The 27173-nt window shown below is 36.9% G+C and overlaps 1 protein-coding gene across 2 annotated transcripts in view; it reads right to left on the bottom strand.

Annotated features, from left to right (window-relative positions):
- Positions 1 to 25530, bottom strand: part of LOC145504900 (N(6)-adenosine-methyltransferase non-catalytic subunit METTL14) — a 37664-nt gene extending 12134 nt beyond the window's left edge. The window contains exons 1-8 of one of the 2 annotated variants that reach the window (XM_081486254.1): positions 25309 to 25530; positions 21184 to 21272; positions 20443 to 20534; positions 19061 to 19131; positions 18625 to 18712; positions 7256 to 7346; positions 5720 to 5861; positions 1460 to 1552 (exon numbers count right to left, since the gene is read on the bottom strand). In XM_081486254.1, the coding sequence (XP_081342380.1) occupies positions 1460 to 1552; positions 5720 to 5861; positions 7256 to 7346; positions 18625 to 18712; positions 19061 to 19131; positions 20443 to 20534; positions 21184 to 21272; positions 25309 to 25374 (732 nt within the window). In that variant the 5' untranslated portion in view covers positions 25375 to 25530. Of the gene's footprint in view, positions 1 to 1459; positions 1553 to 5719; positions 5862 to 7255; positions 7347 to 18624; positions 18713 to 19060; positions 19142 to 20442; positions 20535 to 21183; positions 21273 to 25308 lie in introns of both variants that reach the window. The other variant, XM_081486242.1, reaches the window with a different exon arrangement.
- Positions 25531 to 27173: the final 1643 nt, after the last annotated feature.

The raw sequence follows: 27173 nt of genomic DNA, 5'->3' as shown, positions 1-27173 counted from the left end.
TATTGTTGGCACTATGATCAAGTACAAATAAAGACACAGTGGAGCATAAAACATATGTACTTTTCATTGTATAAACTGAGATACACCTCAAAATGGAACTTAGATTTTTAACTTAAAATCTCAAAAATCATCATCACTATCTGTTCCTGTTGCCAAATATTTGTTTAGCACTGGATAGTCATGAAGTATCACAAGGGCCTAAATCCAACATGCCCTAATCAACTTAGCACAAGCTCATGAGTATTTCTCATGCTGAATTATTTTTTGTAATTATTTTGGGCCAAAATCTGCTTTCACTAGTATGATAAACTGCTGCATAAACAAATAAGATAATCAATTTCAAGCTAATTTGAGGGGTAGGAGAAAAGCCCAAAGCTAGACATTTGATCTAAAAAGGGTAATATACCTATAAAATATACCAATATACCTATAAAAACTTGTGGTGTGTTTCTATTTTCTTAGATTTTTTTACAGCATCTTAGGGAGATGCCAGCAATAAAACAGATTCCCAGTATACAGTTATAGTCTTACCATGGAGTTAATAAATGACGGAAGCAATGATGTGATCCAATAATCTCAAACTTGCTATTTATACAAAAAATACAAAGCAACTACAGAATTTCAGGATTTGAGCACAAATTTATAGCAATATAATCCTACTTAAATTCTTCACCTGTCAAATGGACACCTCCTAAAATTACCAGGATTAAATGAGATCTTGGTAGTATATCAAGTATTAATAATATGTCCTAAAAATGTAAATATTATCCAATAACAAGTGAGGAAACTGAAACACACGAGAGTAAATACCTCTTTACCCAAAGTTTCACTGCTGGACAGCAGATCTGAGACCAAAACTAGCCACAAAGCTACCAGTATTTAAAAAAAAGCTTTTAGTATTTTGTTTCCATTTAGGAATTCAAAATACCCCAACCAAAAAAACAAAAAAGTTCTGAATATGATAAACATAAGGTACCTAAAATAAATTGAGATGATAAACTTCTTTCTCACTCTCATTCATCCCTTCAAACTCTGTGTTCTAGACGCTGTGTTATTTATCCAACTCGATTCGGCTTCCATTTAGAATTCATGAGTTTAGGCTACTCAGAAAAATACATTTTAGCTACTAATAACGGACAGTACATAACAGTAAGTTGCCTGTTTTTGAGCTGCAATTCAGTTTCAAATCTCTAAACTGTTCTCTTCCTGCAGTTGTAGTAAATCGTAGTTTGATTTTTCATCCTGAAAGCTAGTTAACTAAGGGGTAATGTCTTTCACATATTCTTTTTATTTTTTTTAATTTAAAAAAATTTTTACATATTCTTTTTAAAACAGTTTTTCTTTCTGAATATTTGAGTACTATTTAAGAAATCAAGAACAATTTAACATTAATCTTCAAATTTCTTATACAACATACTGTTATTTGTTTCTTATGAATTTTAAAAAAACACCATCTTACCACTCTTCCAAGGTCCAATCCTTCCCCAGAACCACACCAGAGAAAAATAAATGATCGAGGTGCTGCAATCTCATCAATTTCTAACTTCATAATCTGGAAGAAACCAAAACAGTACTGCATTGAAGTATCTTGTTTCCCATCTATTCTAAATCCAAAAGAACAAGCACTGAGACTTATCAGGACTTATAGTATATGTTTATATTTTTATAATATATGCTTCCCTGGTGGCTCAGATGGTAAAGCGTCTGCCTGCAATGTGGGAGACCTGGGTTTGATCCTTGGGTCAGGAAGATTCCCTGGAAAAGGAAATGGCAACCCACTCCAGTACCCTTGCTTGGAAAATCCCACGGATGGAGGAGCCTGGTAGGCTACAGTCCATGGGGTCGCAAAAAGTCGGACATGACTGAGCGACTTCACTTTCCTTTTCACTTATAGTATGCTGCTGCTAAGTCGCTTCAGTCGTGTCCGACCCTGTGCGACCCCACAGATGGAAGCCCACCAGGCTCCCCCGTCCCTGGGATTCTCCAGGCAAGAACACTGGAGTGGGTTGCCATTTCCTTCTCCAATGCATGAAAGGGAAAAGTGCAAGTGAAGTCGCTCAGTCGTGTCCAACTTTCAGCGACCCCATGGACTGCAGCCTACCAGGCTCCTCCGTCCATGGGATTATCCAGGCAAGAGTACTGGAGTGGGGTGCCATTGCCTTCTCCACTTATAGTATATGTGCTCTTTAAATGTACTAATTTTCATTAGGAAATACAATGGAAAATAAATTTTATCCTTAAAACTTGTTCTTATGGGTTTTTTTTTCCTGTATTAATACAACACAGATGAACACATGCACATAGACACACTTGATTCCGTATGAAAAGTTTATAGGAAACCATATTTATAGAATTACGGAATTTTATAAGGTATAGGTTTAGAGCAACCTGTTACCATTTACAGAAAAAGAAACTGAAAAGAAAAGGGATTAAATTACCCCAAAGTTAGGGGCAAACCTAAAATAAAACATAACCACAAATGTTTGTGGAGGACATGGTTTCCAGTAGAATAGTTCTAAATAAAATAAATCAATATACACATTTCATTGTAATGATCACTTTAGGTCTGAAATGTAAAAAAAAAATAGGCTATAATTGTTGGCTTTGTATGTGTTGAGTATGTCAATTAAAAAAAAAAGTTCTTTAATAATTAAATCTCTAAATTTGGGGACCATAAATGTGTATAAATGACTACAAAAGCAATCATTTTATGTGGTATTCTTATTCTACTGCTTCCTATTACATACAGCTAACAAGTTCCACAGACCATGGCTCAAGCTAATACCTATTAGTTACATGTATTAAGAAAATTTTAACTTAAAAAAAATTTTTTTTCCTTTATTTTTTTCTTTGATCACACCTCACGGGCATGTGGAACTTTCCCAACCAAGGATGGAACCCACATTCCCCACAGAGGAAGCGCAGAGTCTTAACCACTGGACTACAAGGGAAGTTCCTTAACTTTTACCTGAGTGCATCATAACCATGTCACCTATAACTTATCTAGGTAAGAAAACATTATTTGAGGGTGATAGTGGAAATAAATCACAATAGGCATAAACCTATTCAGTTTTACACTTCCAACTTTGTCTTGACATAACGCCTAATCTAATATTCTCATAATATGAATAAACATTAATATGCACAGACACACACATATATTCCTATACACATTTATACATGGCATAGCTAAGGTAAGTGATGGCACACAGCGAAGAACATTAAGGAAATAACTCTTGATGTTACAATTATAAATACTAAATATTGGTATTTTAAGTAAGTGCTTATATTCTTAACTAAAACACACTGACCTCTACTGACTCTAACATGAAAAAGAATATCTGAGAAACTCAAACACTTCTTTTATTTATATTTAGCTACTGGCACTTTCTTTAGGTTATTACTACATAAAGGTTAAGAGCTTAGAGTTCCTAGGGCTCCAGACAAAACTTTTCAATATGCATATAAAATGGAATTTCTTTATTACAAAAACTCTATTAGTTTATCATATAAAATTTAAACTCTTGGATTTCACTGACCAAATCTTAGAGATGGGCCAGAGAAAATAAAGTTCAACCTAACTACTAATCATAGACATAATAAGATTAATTTTTCAATTTTCTTTTGCCTAAAAGATTATTTTCTATATGAATTTTGATGAGGAAAAACAGATATTTCTTAAACACTATCAGAATGAATATTAACTTGTGCAACCTATCTGGAAAACCTCTCAGCCCTAAATATAAATAGTACTACATCTTTAACCTTAAGTTTTGGGGATACTATATATTTCTGTGTTTCAACAATAAACACAGATTATACTTATCAGAGGAGAGGAAAAACTTGTAAAATAAAATAAAAATGTAAATAAATGTGACAGAGGTATTGAAGCTGATAGGAAAGCTTCAAGGAAGAAAAACTGAAGTTATATCTTGAAGAGTAAGTAATACTAACAACAGTAACGACTATGAACTCAGAAGGGGATGTGCGAGGACTCAGAGCAGTCTCCTGTGAAGCATCAGTTCACAGTCTCAGTTCACTGCCCTCCCTGCCTCTCTTCTGTGTTCAATGCTTTTGATCACATGCTCCTCCTCAATTAGGGAAGCGCTCTAATTCCTTGGCTTCCATGACATTCAAACTGTCTTGATTCACCTCATTCATCTGTGACCCTTTCTTTTCACATCTTTTCTATGTGCCTCTTAAATATAAGTTTCCTGAGGCTTTACTGTAAATTCACATTGTATCCTAATTGAGATGCTATTTCAAGACACATTCATTTATTCTTACAGGTTTAATATGCTAACCCTTTAAAATCTATCTTTTGAGATGGCCAGATCTTTCTGTTAAGTTGCATACTCCTATTACAACCTCCACGTGAATGTCTCTCATACACCTCTAATCAACACATTCAGCATAATCCTAATCCCTCTAATCCTGCTCCTCTTCTTAAACTGACTCTCAGCTGGTGGTAACCGAACCCATTTATCCTAAGACTCAAACTTTCAAGCATCCTTACCTCTTTCCCTCATCCCAATCACTAGATCTCACCAGACATACCTACAAAACATTACTGAATTTATCACCTTTCTATCCTTAACTACCATCAGCCTAATTCAGGGATCCTTCATCTCCTAACCGGACTACTGCAACAGTCCTCTAACTGCTGTTCCCTCTCCAGTCTTCATTTTCTCTGGACCATCCTTCTCCACACACTAATTAGACCATTTTACTAAACTGGTTAAAGCCCTTCAAAGATTCCTTAGTGCCTTCAGGATAAAAGTCCAAGCTTCTAAGAAGATAGCATCTCTAGACAGTCTCCATCTGTGATTTAACACAATCAACATACATACAAGACCTCCATTCTCATCTCTTTGCCTCCTGCTCTTACTGTTCCTTCAGCTTGGAATTCCTAGCCCAGCCCATTCTCAGCTGGCCAATTCTGGCTAATTTGTTCATGTGTCACGTCCTCTTTATGTCCCCCAGCTTCCTCAACTTGGTCAGGTTTTTTTTCAGATCACCTTATGCACTCCTCTATTACTGAACTAACAAAATGACACTGCAATTATCTATTTAGGTTATTGCTTATCCCATTCAACTATGTGCTCCTTAAGGCCAAATACTAAGTCTCATTCACCTTTGAATCTCCAGTACCTAGTTGCCTAGTACAGAGTGGTACTCGATAAATATATATTTGCTATTTTTGTTACTGACCGGTAAAAACAGATTACTTTACGTAACTCACTGAGGCTATCAGTTTGTTTACTTTTATTTAGGAAAACAGAACTTTACTGCAATTATATAAGACTGAGATTATATATTCTTTAAATCTATTAGACTGTAAGTTCTTTAAAGAGTAAAAATTATGCTAATATATATGTGTGTGTGAATACTCTGACATTCACTGAAACTAACCAAATACAGAAAGCTATCAACCATTCAATCTGTTTTTAGACTTATTTCTCGCTATACATCCAAGGACTCTAAGATTGGAATTTTGAGACAACTTAACTTATTCCCTGCTCAACTTCTGCCTCAAAAAGAAACACCAAAGATATTATAATATTTGTTACTGTACCTTAGATCTTCAGCCATAATATATACTATAAATCTATATTTATAATTCCTAAAACAGTATTTATAATATTACTCTCTGATCAAATAAAGATATATTCATTTGAAAAATAAATAATTCATTACAATGTAGAAAGTTTCATCATACATCATCCCAAGTCCAGCATTTTTCATTAGCAGTGATGCCGGTCTCTCTATAATATTCTTCTAAAGGTGGTTCAAGAAGAATCACATCAAATTTGGGTGTCAGTTCTCTGATGTCAAAAGCTTCTATATCTGCTTGTAAATACCTATTTGATTAAAGCATAAAAAGTAAGAGATTACAGATGGTAATGAAAAAAAGTTTCTTAAATATTTCCTAATACTATTTCAAAGTCATCATGAGCTAATAATTGAATACCTTTTTATGGAGGAATCTCTCTCCTCAGTATAGACAGTAAAACTATCTACCACCGTTCTTCCTGAGAACATGGATAGAATCGTACTGCAAAGCAAAACCATGATTCCACAGGAACATCCTGAGTATAAATCTCTCTCATTTTTATACTGAAAATCCATACTCAGACGTGAGTGTCTGAGTCCCTTTCCATTATCATCATAATACTTCGAGGAATATTACATTATTTTTCCTGCAATTGTCCTTCAGAAAAATTGTTTTAAATTCTTCTGTCTAAAAAAGCTTCTAAAGATAGACATAATTTTCTTTTGCTAGTTTGTTTGTTAGCAATAGTGTTTATATTAACAGTCTTTTCCAGCCACTTAGCATAAATTACTACTAGTCTTTATTTAATGGTTATTTCTACACAGTACGAAGGTATTTCAAATATAAATATAAAACACTTTGGGGCTTCCAGGTGGCTCAGCGGTTAAGAATTCACCTGCAATGCAGAAGACCCAGGTTCAATCCCTGAGTCGGGAAGATCCCCTGGAGGAGGGCATGGCAACCCACTCCAGTATTCTTGCCCACAGAATCCCATGGACAGAGAAGCCTGCAGGGCTACAGTCCATAGGGTCGCAAAGAGTTGGACACAACTGAAGCAACTTAGCATGCATGCATGCATACGATACTTTAAACATAAAATATTTCTGAATATGATATTAGCCTGTTAAAATTTTTTTCCACAAACTCAGTTATCTGTGGTTTTTCTAATCGTTAATAGCATATATTTTAGCAAACTGTTAAATGTATAAAATGTTCAAAGTAAGCTAAAGAGTCTCCAGTTTTAAGGATTATACACATTTTTGAGGGAAACATTCTGTTACCAAAGGTTAAAATGAATTTTTGTATTCCAAAATGTTAAGAATAGTATCCCTAGCTGCCAAGTTATAATTAACTTTCATTTTCTTATTTTCTCTCTCTTAAGTTTTCTAACTTTCTTCAATAAGTAATTTTTGAGAAGAAAAGATATTTAAAAACATTTAAAGATAGTTAAGAAAACAACAAATAAGATTTTCTAAGAAAAAATACTTAAAGACACTCTAAATTATCTAGTAAACTGAAAACAAATAAAATGACAACCTACTGTGTACTCCATACCAGAGTTTCAAACTAATACATTTCACTAAAGAAGAAAGAGTGTGTTAACCTTTCAAAGATGCTGAATTTTTTTCAAACTTCAGAAAGGTTACATGACAAAAAGACTAATATTTTAAGCCTGAGTTGGGAACAAAAAACCCCACTTACATAGGAGGAGTGTTAGATTTAGCTATTAACTCATCCTTCAGTCTAATGAGCTCCCGCAGTTTAGGGTATTCTTCAAATCTGTCGGCCAAACCTGGGGAGGAAAAATAGTAAATTTCAAATTTCAATACAATTGAGTATCAGTGAATTCAAAGGTAATGAGCCTGCTCAGGAAAATAAAACAAGACACAACCAACTTATCATTCTCACATCGTTTGTAAAAAAGTTAGTTTTGAGTATTTTTAAATACTTCATATACACATTTTATACCTAATGACCCTAATTTCACATGTAGGCAAACACCCAGGTGTTTTATAGGCCAGATGATTTAAGTCAAGTAACCATTTAATTTTTCAAACTTATTATATTAAATAATCTGCTTAAAGTATCAAGTTTAGACATTCTGTTCTCAGGAAAAGAATTTTTTTTTTTTTTTTTGTTCATGCTTTTTTCCTTTTTTTTTTTTTTACTAAAAAGAAAACAAAAAACAAAAAAACAACTCTCCCAAAGATCTAATGACTGTTCAGTTTTCCCTTAGTTTGACAGTTATCCAACGCAGAGAACATGAAGATTTCTTATCCTTACTACTGACGATCTTAAATGGCTTAAATTATGGACACTATCCCAGAACAAATCTAGGCAGAAAGATAATGAGTCCCTATTAGTCGATGAGCTCTCACCTCACTCACTCTGATTACTTATCTCATTGTACTACCAACTCCAAGACAAGTCATTTTCTCTAAAAACATATCCTACATCAGTATTTATAGTTTTAAAGATCTCACATCTCCATATATTATAAACCAAATCTTCATATATATTTTCAAGCTCAGGATCTTCAAAAACACCTCCAAGTCCCAGAAAGGTTAAAAGCAGGAGCTTTATTGTTTCCATGTCCTCAAAAATATTTAAATCTTTGAACCTCAGAGAGATTTTAGGTAAAACAGCATAATGCCTGTTTAAACAACTGTAAGTAGGGCTTTGAATATCAAAGATTCCTAAAAGATCTTATTTTACTTTATCCCTCTTCCTTACAAGAATCATAATCATCTTAAAAACCAAGTCCATTTTCAAATATGATATGATTTTTAATCAAAGATTAAAAAAATGAAAGATTTTGTAAAGCGTCCTTAATCAGTGGTTACAGATCAAATTTCAAATGAAACAAGTTTGAAGATTTTATTATATTCGGGTTTCAATCACAGTAGAGTCAGCTCTCAATCATCTACAAAACAGAGGTACAATTTTTTCTCAATCCATAATAGTTTCCTAAGTACATTTTCTTTGCCTTGGAGAAATAAACGTCTTAAAAGCAGAAAGGACAATAATGAAATTTGGCCATATTACTTATAACCTTAAAAAAAAAAAGCTTTATTGAAGTATAATTGATAAACAAAAACCTTATACATTAAACTTATATTTAATGGATGCAATCCGGTGAGTTTTAACATATGCATATAGCTGTGAAACCATAACCACAATCAAGATGAGACATATTAATAACCTTCAGAAGTTTCTTTGTGTTCCTCTGGTTTTGGTGTGTGTACGTGCAGTAAGACCCCTTCACAGATCACTGCCGTGTCTCAGCTAATGGGCTTGCATAACTCAATGAAGCTATGAGCCATGCTGTGAAGGGCCACCCAAGACAGGCGAGTCATAGTGGAGGGTTCTGACAAAACATGATCCACTGGAGGAGAGAATGGCAAACCACTGCAGTATACGAGCCTTGAGAACTCCACGAACTGTATAAAAAGGCAAAAAGATGTGACACTGAAAGATGAGCCGCTCAGTTTGGAAGGTGTCCAATATGCTACTAGGGAAGAGCGGATTACAGCTACTAATAGCTCCAGAAAGAATGAAGCGGCTGGGCCAAAGCGGAAACAATACTCAGTTGTGGATGTGTCTGGGATGTAAGTAAAATTGGGTGTTTTAAAGAATAGCACTGCATAGGAACCTGGAATGTTAGATTCATGAATCAAGGTAAATTAGACATGGTCAAGCAGGAGATGGCAAGAGTAAACATCAACATCTTAGGAATCCATGAATTAAAATGAATGGGAATGGGTGAAATTAATTCAGATAATCATTGGACCTACTACTGTGGACAAGAATCCCTAAGGGAAGCAACCTAGATGTCCATCAACAGATGAATGGATAAATAATTTGTGCTACATATACTCAGCCATAAAAAGGAATGCATTTGAGTCAGTTCTGATGAGATGGATGAATCTAGACCCTATTATACAGAGTGAAGTCAGTCAGAAAGAGAAAGATTAATATCATATTCTAACACATATATACAGAATCCGGAAAAATGGTACTGAAGAATTTATTTATAGGGCAGCAATGCAGAAACACAGAAGTCTTATGGACATGGGGAGAGGGGAGGAGAGGGGGAGATGTATGGAAAGAGTAACATGGAAACTTACATTACCATATGTAAAATAGATAGCCAACGGGAATTTGCTGTATGGCTCAGTTCAGTTCAGTTCAGTCGCTCAGTCGTGTCCGATTCTTTGCGACCCCATGAATCGCAAGCAGCACACCAGGCCTCCTTGGCCATCACCAACTCCCGGAGTTTACCTAAACCCATGTCCATCAAGTTGGTGATGCCATCCAACCATCTCATCCTCTGTCATCCCCTTCTCCTCCTGCCCCCAATCCTTCCCAACATTAGGGTCTTTTCCAATGAGTCAACTCTTCACATCAGGTGGCCAAAGGATTGGAGTTTCAGCTTCAACATCAGTCCTTCCAATGAACACCCAGGACTGATCTCCTTTAGGATGGACTGGTTGGACCTCCTTGCAGTCCAAGGGACTCTCAAGAGTCTTCTCCAACACCACAGTTCAAAAGCATCAATTCTTCGGCGCTCAACAGAAGACTTCCTAGAACACCAAAAAAAGATGTCCTATTCATCATAAAGAAAGCCGAGTGCCGAAGGATTGATGCTATTAAACTGTGGTGCTGGAGAAGACTCTTGAGAGTCCCTCAGACTGCAAGGAGATCCAACCAGTCCATCCTAAAGGAAATCAGTCGTGAATATTCATTGGAAGGACTGATGCTGAAGCTGAAACTCCAATACTTTGGCCACCTGATGTGAAGAACTGACTCACTGGAAAAGACCCTGATGCTGAGAAAGATTGAAGGTGGGAGGAAAAGTGCACAACAGAGGATGAGATGGTTGGATGGCATCACTGACTCAATGGACATGAGTTTGAGCAAGCTCCAGGAGTTGGTGAAGAACAGGGGAGTTTGGTGTGCTGCAGTCCATGGGGTCGCAAAGAGTCAGACACGACTGACTGACTGAACTGAACTGATTCATCATAAGGGACTGGAATGCAAAGTAGGAACTCAAGAGATACCTGGAATAACAGGCAAGTTTGGCCTTGGAGTACAAAATGAAGGAGGGCAATGGCTGACAGAATTTTGCCAAGAAAATACTCTTGTCATAGCAAACAAGCTTTCACAACAACACAAGAGATGACTTTACACATGGATATCACCAGAATAGTAAATACTGAAACCAGATTGATTACATTCTTCATAGCTGAAGATGAAGATGCTGTACAGAGTCAACAAAAACAAGACCTGGAGCTGACTGTGGCTCAGATCATCACCTCCTCATAGCAAAATTCAAGCCTAAACTAAAGAAAGTGGGGAAAACTACTAGGCCAGTCAGATAAGACTTAAATCTAAATTCCCTATGAATATCAGTGGAGGTGACAAATAGACTCAAATGATCAGATCCAGTGAACAGAGTGCCTGAAGAACTATGGACAGAGGTCCATAATACTGTACAGGAGGCAGCAAACAACACCATCCCAACGAAAAAAAATGCAAGAGACAAGTGGTTGCCTGAGGAAGCTTTACAAATAGCTGAGGAAAGAAGAGAAGCAAAATGAAAGGGTGAAATAGAAAGGTTCACCCAACAAAATGCAGAGTTCCAGAAAATAGCAAGAGACCAGAAGGTCTTCTTCAATGAACAGTACAAAGAAATAGAGGAAAACAACAGAAAGTGTAAGGCTAGAGATCTCTTCAAGAAGATTGGAAATATCAAAGGAACATTTCATCCAAAGATGGGCACAATAAAGGACAGAAACAGTAAAGACCTAATTGAAGCAGAAGAGATCAAGCGATGGAAAAAATACACAGAAGAATTGTACAAAAAAGATCTTAATGACCTGGATAACCATGATGGTGTAGTCTCTCATTCAGAGTCAGACATCCTGGAGTATGAAGTCAAGTGGGTCTTAGGAAGCACTAAGACCAATAATGCTAGTGGAGGTGATGAAATTCCAGCAGAGCTATTTAAAATCCTAAAAGACGATGCTATTAAAGCACTGCACTTTAAGTGCAATAAGTCAGCAAATTTGGAAAATCCAGCAGTGATCACAGGACCAGAAAAGGTAAATCCTCATCGCAACTCCCAAGAAAGATAGTACTGAAGAATGTTCAAACCAACGGACAACTGCGCTCATCTCCCATGCTAGTAAGGTTATGTTCAAAACCCTCCAAGGCAGGCTTCAGCATTACGTGAACCAAGAACTTCCAGAAGTTCAAGCAAACTGCATTCAGAAAAGGCAGAGGAACCAGAGATCACATTGCCAACCTTCACTGGATCACAGAGCAAGCAAGGGAATTCCAGAAAAACATCCACCTCTGTCTCACTGACTACACTAAAGCTTTTGACTGTGTGGATCATAACAAACTGTGGCAGGCTGAAGAGATGAGAATATCAGACCATATTACCTGTCTCCTCAGAAACCTGTATGCAGGTCAAGAAGCAACAGTTAGAACCCCAGAGGGAACAACTGACTGGTTCAGGATTGAGAAAGGAGTAGGACAAGCCTGGTATTGTCAACCCTGTTTATTTAACTTATACACAAAGTACATCATTGGAAATACTAGGCTGGATGAGTTACAAGCTGGAATCAAGATTGCCAGGAGAAATATCAACAACTTCAGATATGCAGATGATACCACTCTAATGGTAGAGCATGAAGAGGAACTAAAGAGCCTCTTGATGAGGGTGAAAGAGGAGAGTGAAAAAGCTGGCTTAAAACTTAATATTAAAAAAACCAAGATCATGGCATCTGTTCCCATCACTTCAGGGCAAAGAGAAGGGGAAAAGGGGAAAGCAGTGACAAATTTTCTCTTCTTGGGCTTTAAAATGACCACGGACAGTGACTGCAGCCATAAAATTAGAAGACAACTGCTTCTGGGCAGGAAAGGAAGATGATGGCTTCTTGGCAGGAAAGCTAAGGCAAATCTAGACAGTGTGTTAAAAATCAAAGACATCACTTGGCCAACAAAGGTCCGTATAGTCAATCAAAGCTATGATCTTTCCAGTAGTCATGTACGGATGTGAAAGTTGGGCCATAAAGAAGGCTGAGCACCAAAGAAGTGATGCTTTTGAATTGGTGCTAGAGAAGACTCTTGAGAGTCCCTTGGAAAGCAAGGAGATCACACTAAATCAAATCTTTAAGGAAATCAACCATGAACACTCTTTGGAAGGACTGATGCTAAAGCTGTAGTTCCAATCCTTTGGTCACCTGATGCAAAGAGCCAACTCATTAGAAAAGACCCTGATGCTGGGAAAGATTAAAAGCAGGAGAAGAGGGCAACAGAGGATGATGGTTGGATGGCATCACTAATTCCATGGACATGACTTGGGCAAACTCTGGGAGAGGGTGAGGGACAGCAAAGCCTGGTGTGTTGCAGTCCATGGGGTCACAAAGAGTCAGACACAACTTGGCGACTCAACAAGCATTTTTAAGTAAGATAAAATATACCCTCTTAAATTTTTTGAAGTATTGTTGACTATGGTCAGCAGTATTGCTGAGAATAGACAATTTGCTATACAGCAGATCTATGGACTCTTTTCATCATAGGGGCCTGGAATGCAAAGTAGGAAGTCAAGAGATAACTGGAGTAACAGGCAAGTTTGGCCTTGGAGTACAAAATGAAGCAGGGCAAAGGCTAACAGATTTTGCCAAGAGAACATACTGGTCATAACAAACACCCTCTTCCAACAACACAAGAGACAACTCTACGCATGGACATCACCAGATGGAGAAGATGGAGAGCTCTTTACAGCCAAAGATGGAGAAGCTCTAGACAGTGAGCAAAAACAAGACCAGGAGCTGACTGTGGCTCAGATCATGAACTCCTTATTGCAAAATTCAGACTTAAACTGAAGCAAGTATGGAAAACCACTAGGCCATTCAGGTAAGACCCAAATCAAATTCATTATGATTATACACTGGAAGTGACAAATCGATTCAAGGGATTAGATCTGATAAGAGTGTGCCTGAAGAACTATGGATCGGGTTCATAGCATTGTATAGGAGGCAGTGACCAAAATCATCCCCAAGAAAAAGAAATAAAACAAGGCAAAATGATTGTCTGAGGAGGCTTTACAAATAGTTGAGAAAAGAAGTGAAAGGCAAAGGAGAAAAGGAAAGATATATCCATCTGAATGCAGAGTCCCAAACAATAGCAAGGAGAGATAAGAAAGCATTCCTAAGTGATCAATGCAAAGAAATAGAGGAAAACAATAGAATGGGAAAGACGAGAGATCTCTTCAAGAAAATTAGAGATACCAAGGGAACACTTCATGCAAAGATGGGCACAATAAAGAACAGAAGCAGAAGAGATATAAAAAGAAGTGGTAAAAATACACTGAAGAACTTTACAAAAAAGGTCTTAATGACCCGGGTAACCATGATGGTGTGATCTCTCACATAGAGACAGACCTCTTGGAGTATGAAGTCAAGTGGGCCTTAGGAAGCATTAATATGAGCAAAGCTAGTGGAGGTGATGGAATTCCAGTTGAGCTATTTCAAATTCTAAAAGATGATATGCCAGCAAATTTGGAAAACTCAGGAGTGGCCACAGGACTGGAAAAGATCATTTTCATTCCAATCTCAAAGAAGGGCAATGCCAAAGAATGTTCAAACTATCACACAATTACACTCATTTCATATACTAGCAAGGTAATGCTCAAAATCCTTCAAGCTAGGCTTCAGCAGTACACGAATCGAGAAGTTTCAGATTTCTCAATGTACAAGCTGTATTTAGGAAAGGCAGAGGAACCAGAGATCACATTGCCAACATCCTTTGGATCATAGAAAAAACAAGGGAATTTCAGAAAAACCTCTACTTCTGCTTCATTGACTACACTAAAGCCTTCAACTGTGTGGATCACAAGAAACTGGGGAAAAGTCTTCAAGAGATGGGACTACCAGACCACCTTACCTGTCTTCCCGAGAAACCTGAATGCAGGTCAAGAAGCAACATTTAGAACAGGATATGGCATAACAGACTGGTTCCAAACTGCAAAATGCGTACGTCAAGGCTGTATATTGTCATCCTGCTTATTTAACTTATATACAGAGTACATCATGGGAAATGAGGAGCTGGCTGAAGCACAAGCTGGAATCAAGATTGCTGGGAGAAATATCAATAACCTCAGATATGCAGATGATACCACTCCAATGGCAGAAAGCAAAGAGGAACTAAAGAGTCTCTTGAAGAAGGTCAAAGAGGAGAGTGAAAAAGCTGACTTAAAACTCAACATTCAAAAAATTACAATAATGGCATCTGGCCCCATCACTTCATGGCAAATAGATGGGGAAAAAAATGTAAAGAGTGATAGACTTTATTTTCTGGGCTGTAAACTATTACAAACCTAGACAGCGTATTAAAAAGCAGAGATATCACTTTGCTGACAAAGGTCCGTATAGTCATGGTTTTTCCAGCAGTCACGTAGGGAGAGCTATGAGAGTTGCACTATTAAAGGCTGAGCGCTGAAGATCTGATGCTTCCAAAATGTGGTGATGAAAAAGACTCTTGAGATCCCTTGGACAGCAGGGAGATCAAACCAGTTAATCCTAAAGGAAATTAATCCTGAATATTCATTGGAAGGACTGATGGTAAAGCTGAAGCTCTTAATACTCTGGCCACCTGATGCAAAGAGCTGACTCACCGGAAAAGTGATGCTGGGAAAACTGACGGCAGGAGGAGAAAGGGGTGGCAGAGGTTGAGACAGTTGGATGGCAGTACCAAGTCAATGGACATGAGTTTGAGCAAATTCCAGGAGACAGTGAAGGACAGGGAAGCCTTGCACGCTGTGGTCCATGGAGTCACAGAGTCAGACATAACTGAGCGACTGATCATCAAGATCTACAGAATTAATTTATCTTGCATAACTGAAACTTTATGCCAACTGCACAACAACTTCTCATTTTCCTCTCTCTCCAGCCTCTGACAACCACTGCTGTATTCTCTTCTTCTGTGAGAATCACTATTTTAGGTAGCTCATAAAAGTGTATGTATTTATATATGTACTACTGATATTTTAAGTACCTCTTTAAGTGCGTGCATTTTTGTCATTCTGTAATTGGCTTATCTCACCCTTATTATAACTTTTTGTGCTACATCTAAATTGTGACCATGAAAACATTAAAATCAGTTTCCACATGTTGCTTACAAGCAAAAAAAGAAAAAGTATATTGGATTACATCAAAATAAAATTTTTGTGTGGCAAAGGGTGCCATCAAAAAAGTGAAGAGACAACCCATAGAATGGGAGAAAATATTTGCAAATCATACATCTGATAAAGGAGAATATATAAAGAGAATACATACACTGAGAATATATAAAGAACTCTTACAATAAAATAATAAAAAGTCAAATATCTAAAAAAAAAGCTTTTAGACATTTCTCCAAAATAGGTATTTAAATGGAAAAATAAGCATAGGAAAAGATTTTTAATATCATTAGTCACTAGGGAAATGCAGATCAAAACCACATGAAATACTACTTCATATTCACTAGTATAGCTATAACTATAAAGACAGATAATAGAAAGTGTCAATGATACCTGAAATACTGTTGGAACCCTCACATGTTGTTAGTAAAAATATATACAGTACAGCTGCTCTGAAAAACAGATTTGCAGTTCCTCAAAAAGTTAAATGTAGAACTATCACATGACCCAGTAATTCTCTCCCAGGTATACACCCAAGAGAAATGAGAGCATGCATTCACACAAAAACTCTACATGAATATTCACAGCAGGAGAGTTGTCAAGTCAGAAAGTGGAAACAATTCAAATGAATAAACAAAATGTGGTATATACTTACAATGGAAATACTTCTACACGCTGCTAACATCAATGGCCACTGAAAACACTATGTTACGTGAAAAAAGCCCAGTCACAAAATCACATTGTATGAGTCCAATTATATGAAATGTCTAGAATAGGCAAACTGATAATGAGTCAATGAATGGTTATTTAAGCCTGGTTGGGGGGGGGGGCGGCAACTGTGTGAGAAGGAATGGAAACTGACTGCTAATGATTGAGTACTGAGTTTCTTTAGGGGAGATAAAAATGTTCTGAGGATGTGTAATATTGTTGGTAGGAATGTATGTAGCAACTGTGGAAAACAGTAGGGAACTATCATACTGTTTTTCCAAAAAACTAAAAATAGAAGTAACTATATGAATACAGAAATTCCACTCCTGGGTATGTATATGAAAAAAACAAAAACACTAATTCAAAAAGACACAGGCACCGATGTTCTCAGAAGCATTATTTACAATAGCCAAGATATGGAGGCAACCTAAGCGCCCATCAACATGTGAAAGGATAAAGATATGGTACATACACATATACAATGGAGTACTCCTCAGCCATAAAAAGTGATTGTATCTTTCACTATTTGCAACAACATGGAGGATATTATGCTTAGTGAAATAAGTCAGAAAGACAAATGCCATATATTATCACTCATATGTGAAATCTAAAAAATAAAGAGCAACCTAGTGAATATAACAAAAAGAAACAGACTCAGAAAACAAATTAGTGGTTACCAGTGGGGATAGAAGAAGGAGAGCAAAACGGGGGCAGGGATTATAAAATACAAATTTCTATATATGTAATGAATAAGTTACAAGCATAATGTTCAGCAGAGAGAATATAGACAATATTTTATATTAGCTATAAATAAAGTATAAACTTTAAAAATTGTGAACCACTATTTGTACACCTAAAACTTATATAAGATTGTAAGTCAAACTATACCTCAATTTTAAAAAAAGGTCTAAAATTAGATGGTGGTGATGGTTGCACAAACCTGTAGATACTTTAAAAAATTATATTCTTTAAATGGGTGAATTGTATAGTACATGAATTATCTTAATCAAGCTGTTTTAAAAATGCAGGGATACTGCCTCTGAGGAGCATACTGGTAGACCGAACACAGCTGAGGAAAGAATCTGAGCTTGAGGATATCTCAACAGAAATCTCAAAAACTGAAAAGTAAATAGAACAAAAACTGGGGGGAAAAAAGACTATCCAAGGAACATAAGATAACTACAAAAGGTGTAATGGAAACATCAGACGAAGAGAAAAACCAGAGGAACAGAAGAAATATCTGAATCAATAATAACTGGGGGGACTTCTCTGGTGGTCCAGGCATTAAGAATCCACCTTGCAATGCAGGGGATGGCGGTTCGATACCTGATTGGGGAACTAAGACCCCACATGCGGCATGACAACTAAGTCCATGTACCACAACTACTAAGCCACAACAGTGAGCTCACATGCCACAACTAAGATCTGAGGAAGTCAAAAATAAACAAATAATGACTAAAAATTTCACAAATTAATGTCAGACATCAAACCCCAAATATAGGAAGCTCAGAGAGTACCAAACAGGATACATATCAAAAAAGAGAAAAACTCAACTATACCTACACATATCATTTTCAAGCTATAGAAAATAAAAGTCCTGAAAGAAACCAGGAAAAAAAAAAACAAACCTACTGTGGAACAAAGTTAAGAATTATATCCAACTTCTCAGAAAAAAGCAAGCAAAAAGAGAGTGAAGTAAAATATTTAAAGTATTGAAAGAAAGAAAACACCAATCCAGAATTCTGTACTTTACAAAATTAATCTTTCAAAAGTAAAGGAGAAATAAAGACTTTCTCAGAGAAACAAAAACTGAGGGAATTTGTTGCTAGTAGGCCTATCTTGCAAGAAACGTTAAAAAAAAAAATTCTTAGAGGAAAGGAAAATGACATAGGTCAAAAAATCAGATTTACCTAAAGAAAGGAAGAGCATCAAAGAAGGAATAAATAAAGGCAAAATAAAAATGAGGGATAATCACAGAAACAAAATGAAGGAAAGGAAGGAAAAAGGAAAAAAGCAACACTGCTTGATGGAAAAAGACAGTGTACAAGAAGTACTATGAATTAAAGCCATGCCAGGAAAAAGTAATTTTGTTAGAAATAAACCACAAAATGGATAAATTACATGCATGTAACCAACAGCCGGCAATCGCATATTCCCAACAAATCAGACATACCTACATCCCTGATGAAATTCTGGGGTCTATGTCCAGTGTCTACAAAATGTTGGCAGTAATCATTATGGGGATTTAAACTCTGTGTTCCCTAAAGAAAAAGTCAAAATTAAATTAATAGCTTTCACTCTGATGACAGATACATTAACTCGGAGCTTTATTTTTTATTATGAGGCCAAGCAAAATATAAGCTAACTGATAGATTTAAAAAATAAAAAACATCACTACTAAAATGATAGTTTACAATTCAGTTATCTACAGACATTAATAGCCAAGCATCAGAAGAGCATTTCATGAATAATTTTAAATGATATTTTATTTTACAATAAAAATGATCCCTCAATAACTGAAAAAAAATCTTGAACATAAATAAGTATTTAAAATCTTTTCAGGCAAAGGGCTGAAACATGAAAAGTTAAAAGATTTGAAAATTATTTACCTTAAGAAAAGTACTAGAATCTTTATAAATCTCTTCTTCATATGGCAAATTCTCTTCCTCCTGTTGCATTTCTAATTCATCCTTAAAAAAGGAAGATTAAGTAGATATTTTATGTTTAAGAGGAATCTTATGTATTATATCGTAAGTATTAAGACTCATAAATATTTTATTTCCCTAAGACGTAAATTTTTCAAATTACCATTAAAGTCAAACATTGAAGTCTTTGCTTTATCATTACCTGTAACTAGCTATGTTTATAATAAAAATTTCCTTTTCATTCTCAATAATAACTGTCTATAACTACTAATTCTGTTGACTAAGTTATCTATATTTACCTTAGATATAATACTTTAAATTATTAGAATTTAGCTTAAATCATGAAAGACAGGCCCACCAATGGGGCAATTTTACTTCTACTAGAGCAAACCAAAAGAAATCGCTATTTTATAGGTCAAAAATGTTAAAATATTAGGAAGTGTATATGCTTTAATCTAACATAATCACAAATATTTAAGTTATATATTAGAATACATCAAATGCAACCAACACACAATATTTTTGTTTCACAAAGATGGGTCCAACTCTTTGCGACCGCATGGACTGTAGCCTGCCAGGCCTCTCTGTCAGTGGGATTTCCTAGGCAAGAATACTGGAGTGGGTTGCCATTTTCCCCTCCAGGGGATCTTTCAAACCCAGGGATTGAACCCACATCTCTTATGTCTCCTGCACTGGCAGGCACATTCTTTACCACTAAGCCACCAGGGAAGCCCAACACACAACATAGTTTTTATGAAATTAGGTAATTATACTTAGAGATTTACTCAAACTATTTATTCTCATTTGTTAAATACAGCTGTATAACAATAATTCGAAAAAATGGAGATAGGTTTTTTGCCCTTTACTTTTTTTTCACCTAAATAATGCAACTACAAGTTCAGAAGTTGGGTTTTTTTGCTTGGGCCTCTGTTAAAAATGCTTCTACACTGTCATCTAGCCCATGGATTCTCAAAATATTTTAACTGCACTACCCTATATTGTTAAGATGGAATAATACAACTCATAAAAGACAGTGTAGCCTCCTGAAAATTGATCCAATTATCCAACGTTACTGGTACATCTACCTCCTTGCTCTTATTTAAGAATGTTGTTGCCTAGAGCTTACTAGGCATTACGCTTAGTGCTTTACATACATCACCTGATTTAATCCACATACCTCTTCTATTAAAATGAGTAAATTGATATAAGTGGTGACATATATGCTACTGACGTTATTTAGTGTTTTGTCAAAATTCAACTTTTGTCAAATTTGTTTTCCTAAATAAGACTCTACAGATTGTAAGGACTTATTTTTCTCTTGCCCAAAACATTGCCCCATTCTCTACTCGCCTTGTATTCTTCCATCTTGTCTTCATCTGTCTCTCCTTCATCCTGATACTTACGTTTTGCGTTTGGAGCAGAGGTATCATAGGAAGCCCTGAAAATTAAAACTGAAATATCACTCACAAATACATAAGATGTATACACGTATCCATTAATATTAAAGAACAGTTTTAAAAAGACAGAACAAGACAAATTTTTCCTGACTAAACAGTATCCATTCACTTGGTTTATAAATTTTAAAAGTATCACAACCTGATTAATAACTTTGTACTTTATTTTTGAGAAAGCAACCAAATGAGAAAATAAGTTTTTATAAGGTATGTATGGCAAAGAGAAATTTCTACATTACATACCATTTTAATCTGTCTTGAGTGAAATTGATGTTCTAATTGGTAACTACAATACTGAAAAATTCTAAATGCTTTATGAACTATCAAATGAGTATCACTTTTAGGGTAAAGCACTTTTTTTTAAATAAGGATTTTTAAAATAAAATTATATATGGTACATAAGCTAATTCTCAGTCTAACATTCCATTTTCTAACTAGTTCATAAATGAGAACTTATATTAAGAAAATAAGCATTTCATAACTCATAGACAATAAAAATCAATTGTTTTCCAAATTGGTATGCTGATGCTTATCATAACAACATACTTGATACCTAAGATTATTGTTTATTAAAGCAATGATCCTTTTGCAAATATTAACATACCGCTTATAAAAAGCAATTATTCTACTGACCTGCAAGTTTCTCTTGTTTCAGCAATTTCTCTCTGCTCATCTTTGCTATTTAACACAGCACCAATGCTGTCGGCACTTTCAGCTCCCAACTGAGAAAAGGCAAAAATCAAAATTAGAACACAATGCGCTGAATATCCTTTCTAGCCATTTGTAGCAGCATTTAATACATTAAATAGTAAAAAAAAAAAAAAAAGAAAGAAAGAACTATCCCTAACTACCATAGCAAGCAAATGGACTATTGACCTTGCAGGAAAAACAGAAGTACCTTGAAACAAAACCACGTTATTTAAGAATGATTTGGACAGCTGAAAAGTATTTTATGCTTTAAGTTATATCAGTATAACTTACAGTTATATCAGTATATCAAAACAATTAACTTGAGCCAATCTTCTTTTAAAGTAAATAATAAAACACGATTTAGTAGTAGTAATAGTAACAAAAAAAAGCAGCTAACAGTGTTTATAGTTTGATAGGCATTATGTTAAACACTTTTCATCCATCTGTGTACCATTCCTTATTTATTTTATATGGTACATATACTTCATGTGCTATACCTTATTTATCCCATATTGTAATAAATACCTATTTGGTTTTATTCAAACCAAGTCTTTATATAATGATTACAAGCACAATACTAAACTGTCCAAATACCTGAAAAATAGTTATGCAAATTACGGCTGGCAGTTGGGGAAATTTTGCAAAATACAAATGTAAACAAATCACTAGTTGAGGTAAGTCTGGCTACAAACTGTGGCATCAATTCACGGAAAAATTAAAAACCAAACCAAAGGTATAGAAAGCAATTTATAGGCCATGAGGAATCACTTAACATTTTTAAGCACAATAAGAGCATGAGGAAGTCTGCATTAAATAGCCCCTTGAGCTCAAAAAAGGTGAGAAAGCATACAATACTAGCGCCCAGTCATTATTAAACAATTTTTATTAAACAATTATATTAATTTCCACTGCCTCTTTAGACTATTCCATGACTCCCCTAAAGTTTCCCCACTGATAAATCTCTTCTAATATATTAACTGTTCTGATATTTTAATTCTTCCATAAAATTTTCCTGATCCCTCCTCTGTTTTGTCAGAAAACACATCTACTTCCTGTAGGGGAAATGCTTTTTAACCTTCTTCCCATGAAAGCGACTGACTCCACTCCCTTCAGTTCTCAGATAAACACAAGTCACTTTCTCAGAGAGTTCTTCTATGAACACTAGAGAGAGAATAGGTAGTCTCCTTCCATTTTTCCCTTACCTCCTCATTTTCTCATTCAGATAAAAATACAAACTAATTTTGTTTTACTTTTGTTTATTCCCTATTTATATTATTTTATATTTGTACACCTCAATTATTTTATGTTTACTTTTGTCTACTTCTCCCCCCATTGAATTGTTAGCTCACTGAGGAAGAACTCTGTCCTGTTGATATCTATATGTTCAGGAGCTATTATAAAGTCTGACTTATAATAGATGCTCAATAAATATGTGAATAAACCAATGAGATTTCTTGCCAAGGCCTAAATTAGAATACGATGTTTTATAAGACAAACGCTTTAGATCAAATTGTGCTTACATACATAATCATCTTGTGTTCCAACATTTTTTTTTTTTTAATTGTGGAATGACTGGAGTAATTAAATAGACTTTCCATCGTGGGTGGGTGGGTGTGTGCGTGCTCAGTTGTGTCCAGTTCTTTGTGATTCCCCCTTGACTGCAGCCCACCAGGCTACTCTGTCCATGGAATTTTCCAAGCAAGAATACTGGAGTGGGTTGCCATTTCCACTGTGGTAGCACTAAATATATTATTTGAATAATTATGACAATTTGGTATCCTTTGGAAGTATATTAATTTTTAAAAACAAAGCTACAAGTTAAAAAGCAGGTGTAAATTACTGGTGGCAGCATCAATGGCCACAATCATAGTTTGTGCCTATACACTGCACCTGATATCTTCATCCAGCAGCCAAAAGCAAATCAAGCAAATTATATACGTTGAGTTGTGCTCTACTTTGAAGTTCATGAATCAACAAAAACTTATTAAAAAACTTATTAAAAACTAACTTTGGGTAAGAAACAGAGTTAGGGTAGAAGATTAACCCAACTGGAATTGTATTTATGAGTTAGTGATGTACAGTAGTGGACCCAACATTCAGGACAACAGACACACAGAGAGAGAAAAGCCTAAACCAGGGAGTTCCAGACCAAGTTTCATCACAAAGTTCTGACCACGGCTGTGCCATAAAGGATAGAAACCAGAAAGAAAGGACACTTCTTAAAAATTATAAAGTCTATTATATTACACAAATAACTTTCTGGAGAGCAACCAGTCTTGTTCACATAGTAAGTGAAAAAAAAAAGGCTGCTGGTAAAGTGGAAGTCTACCATTGATGATATTGGCCATCCTCACCCAGGTGGAATGGTTTCTAACCAGTTATACCAAGAAGGAGCCAGGTGTATTGAAAAGAGCACAGAGAGGCCTAACACTGAAGCTGGCAAACTTAAGTTTTGTCACCTTCAGCGTGTAAGGGAAATTCTTTGAGCTTTATTTTCTTCATCTATAAGATCCAGATAGCATCTGACTTGTATGATAAAATATAACATATGTAAAAGTTTGTCAAGTTCTTTGACACATACAAGGGACTTAATAAACAGTAGCCATTAGTAAATGCTGTACACTATGTAAGTTCTCTAATGGTAGGATAACCTATTATTCATAGCTGAGTTACCAACATCTACAAGAGTTCCTGGTACATAGTAAGACATTCAAGAAATAATTCCTTATGTATGTATTTTGAGTCAAATATAGGTCTGAATTCAAAACTTAAGTGTAAAAATCTTACTTGGTTGTAATAAAGAGCCACTGGATATTTTCAAACATAACATGATAAAAGCAATTGGGATAAAGAAGGCTTGAAAAAGATATCTGATTTGTCAAAAAATCATAATGTCAGAGGCACAGAAACAGATCTGATTCCAAACACCCATTTTTTTTTTTGGCTTACACCACGGGGCTTAAGGGATCTGAGTTCCCAAACCAGGGATTGAACCCAGGCCACAGCCATGAAATCGCAGAGTCCTAACCACTGGACCAACAGAGAAGTCCCTAAACACCGACATTTTAAACGCTATACCATAAATCTTTTCATGTCATAAAAGAAGCTATATCTTTGATTTTCATTTACTAAAGCCAAGACTTAAAACAGAAAAAAATTACTATTTTTGAATAACTATTAAGATTCCTCATTAAAGCTTATGAGCATTTCCCCCATCACTTTTACTGACCCGAGGGGTAGAAAGGAAAACACAGCCTCTGACTTTAAGCAAAGATGTGCATGTGCATTCTCTGCACGTGTACTCTACTAATCAGCACGTGTCAACTTACACACAAGAAGCAGTGAAGATAAGCTTTGGACAGACAAACCTGGGTTCAACTTACTGGCCTAGCGGTTAACGACTCGGGGGAAAAGTTAGTTAACCACCGGCGCCTGTGTTTCATTATGTGAAGATAATGCTACCCCTTTCAGAGATTTGTTGTGACTGATAAAAGAATTCAAACGTTTAGCTGTGGGTAATGACGAGGATACGGTACACAGCACAGTCGACTGCAACACCCATGATGCAGAACCTAACATTTACACTCAGGCTACTTCCAATGAGGCCTTTAGATATTATCCCAGAAAAAACACTGTAAACCTATTTCACAATGAAGCCACAATCTCATGAATCAGGCGCTGATACGAGAAAACCAAGACACAAACGACTACTTAAAAAGTGAAGAGAAACTGAGGGGATAACGAGTCCCCTTTCCTCGCGTGAACCGCGATAACTTATACACAAACACCCAAGTTTTGTATCCTCGTCACTGAGCACTATGCCAGACACCTAGCGGGCATTCCATAAATGATGCTGAAGACCACGCGTGGCGGTCGGTTTAGCACCACCACAAGGACCACAACATGAAAGGGGAACGATTCGGGGCACAGAGGGTAGGCAGGTCCCAGCATTAAAGTCTCGAGACCAGAAAGGGATGCCCCGTGGCAGATGAGGAGGCGGAAAAGCGAGGAGAAAGGGACGGGGAATGCCGCGCACGCGTATTCGCGACCCCTCCCTGGGCCGCGGACCTGCTGCGCGAGAAGCTGTCGACGTAACTTCTGCCGCTCCCGGATCTCCTGCAAGCGGCTGTCCATGTCCCGACTAGTTTTCCACTACCTCGAAAATTGGCAATTAGCGGATGAATCCTTGTCCCAATTTCTCTTCGGAATCTGTAGAACACAAAATTTTCCAGCCGCTTCAGGAGGCGGGTACCCAATACCCTCTCCTCAGTAGGCCTTTCCGGCGCGGCCGGAATTTTGCGCCACGGGACCCGGAAGTCCCGCCTCCTCCTGGACGCCCGCGATTTGACGCCATTTAGCAGAGGCCCAATGAGTGTCCTGCGGCGCAGGGGGCGTCACGGAAGGTGTCCGCCCTTCCGAGAGCGCGGGCTGTCAGAATGGTGCGCAGGCTGTCAGAATGGTGCGGGCAGGTGGCCTGGCTTCTCACTGTCCTCTCCTGGGACTGCAGCCTTCCTAGGTCTGTTAGCACTGTTTCCGAGTTGTGGGTCGTATTGTCGATTCCCTTTTTCAATAATTCCCCAGTTGCCAGTGCTGACGTTTTAAAAATTGCTGGCTACCAGGTTTTTTGCTAAAAGCACAGGCTCGAGTCCGATTGCCGGGTTTAAACCTGGGACTGTCCTTTACTAGCTGAATGGCCTTGGCTAGTTAATCACCCTCTTGTGCCTCTGGTTTTCTCATTTGTACAGTAGGAGTGATAAGAGTGGCTACTTCACAGAGTTGAAGATTGAAAAAATAAACAGCTAAAAGCATACCACCATGGAGATGTTTGAGATTTTTATTATTATATTTCCCTTTAGATAGGGAACAACAATGCATGAGACATAAGAGACACGGGTTTGATCCCTGAGTCAGGAATATCCCCTGTGGAGGGCACAGCAACCCACTCCGGTATTCTTGCCTGGAGAATCCCATGGACAGAGAAACATGACAGGCTACAGTCCATAGGGTCACAGAGAGTTGGACACGACTGAAGCGACTTAGCACTGCACAACACAGGGAACAGTCACTGCATATGCTCATGCTCTTCACAACTCACTAACCCTTGAGAAGTTTCCTGTTTTACCAGAATGCATTCTTATGGATTCTTTTGTTTAAGGAAGTGAATGTGTAATAAGTGGCTCAGACAGTGAAGAAACTGCTTGCAATGCAGGAGACCTGGGTTCGACCTCTGGGTCAGGAAGATCCCCTGGAGAAAGGAATGGCAATCCACTCCAGTATTCTTGTGTGGAAAATCCCATGGACAGAGAAGCCTGGCAGGCTACAGTCCATGGGATCGCAAAGAGTTGGACAGGGCTGAGCGACTAATACTTTCACTTTGACTTTTTTGTCCTCTATTACAAGCTAATCACTAAAGGGATGCTGTCTATAAGCTTAAATTATACATAAATGGCCCATCTCTGGGAACTCTGTTTTCCAGGAAATGCACATTACGCTAAAATCCTTCTCATAGGAAACATCCTGACCATACCCACCTGTGAATCACTGCCAGCAGAAAGAGATTAACACATCCCCGTCCAGAGGCTGATAGGAAACAAAGTGTTTGACTTTACTCCCTCCACTTTTACTATAAAAAGAGCCTAAATTCTAACTCAGGCAAGATGGTTCTTTGGGGTATGAGCCCACTCTCTTCTTGCTTAACTGACTTTCCAAAGGAAGTCATTATTTCTTGTCCCAACAACTTGCCTCTTGATTACTGGCCTTTTGTGCAGCAAGCAGTATGAGCCTAGACTTGATAACAGATGGGTCAAAGGAAAATAAGTCTTGGTTGTATTCTAGAGGTCAGATGCTAGGGGGCCCCTTTTTTGTGCCTGTGCAGTTGTCTTAGCTGGAAATAACCCTGAGATATAAAAACAAATAGCCTACTGAAATAACCT

The sequence above is a fragment of the Giraffa tippelskirchi genome, chromosome 1 (assembly GCF_054371585.1).
Source record: "Giraffa tippelskirchi isolate mGirTip1 chromosome 1, T2T-mGirTip1v1.2.pri, whole genome shotgun sequence".
Lineage (NCBI taxonomy): Eukaryota > Metazoa > Chordata > Mammalia > Artiodactyla > Giraffidae > Giraffa > Giraffa tippelskirchi.
Note: the sequence above shows the minus strand (reverse complement) of the source record. Positions and strands in the feature narration are given on the sequence as shown.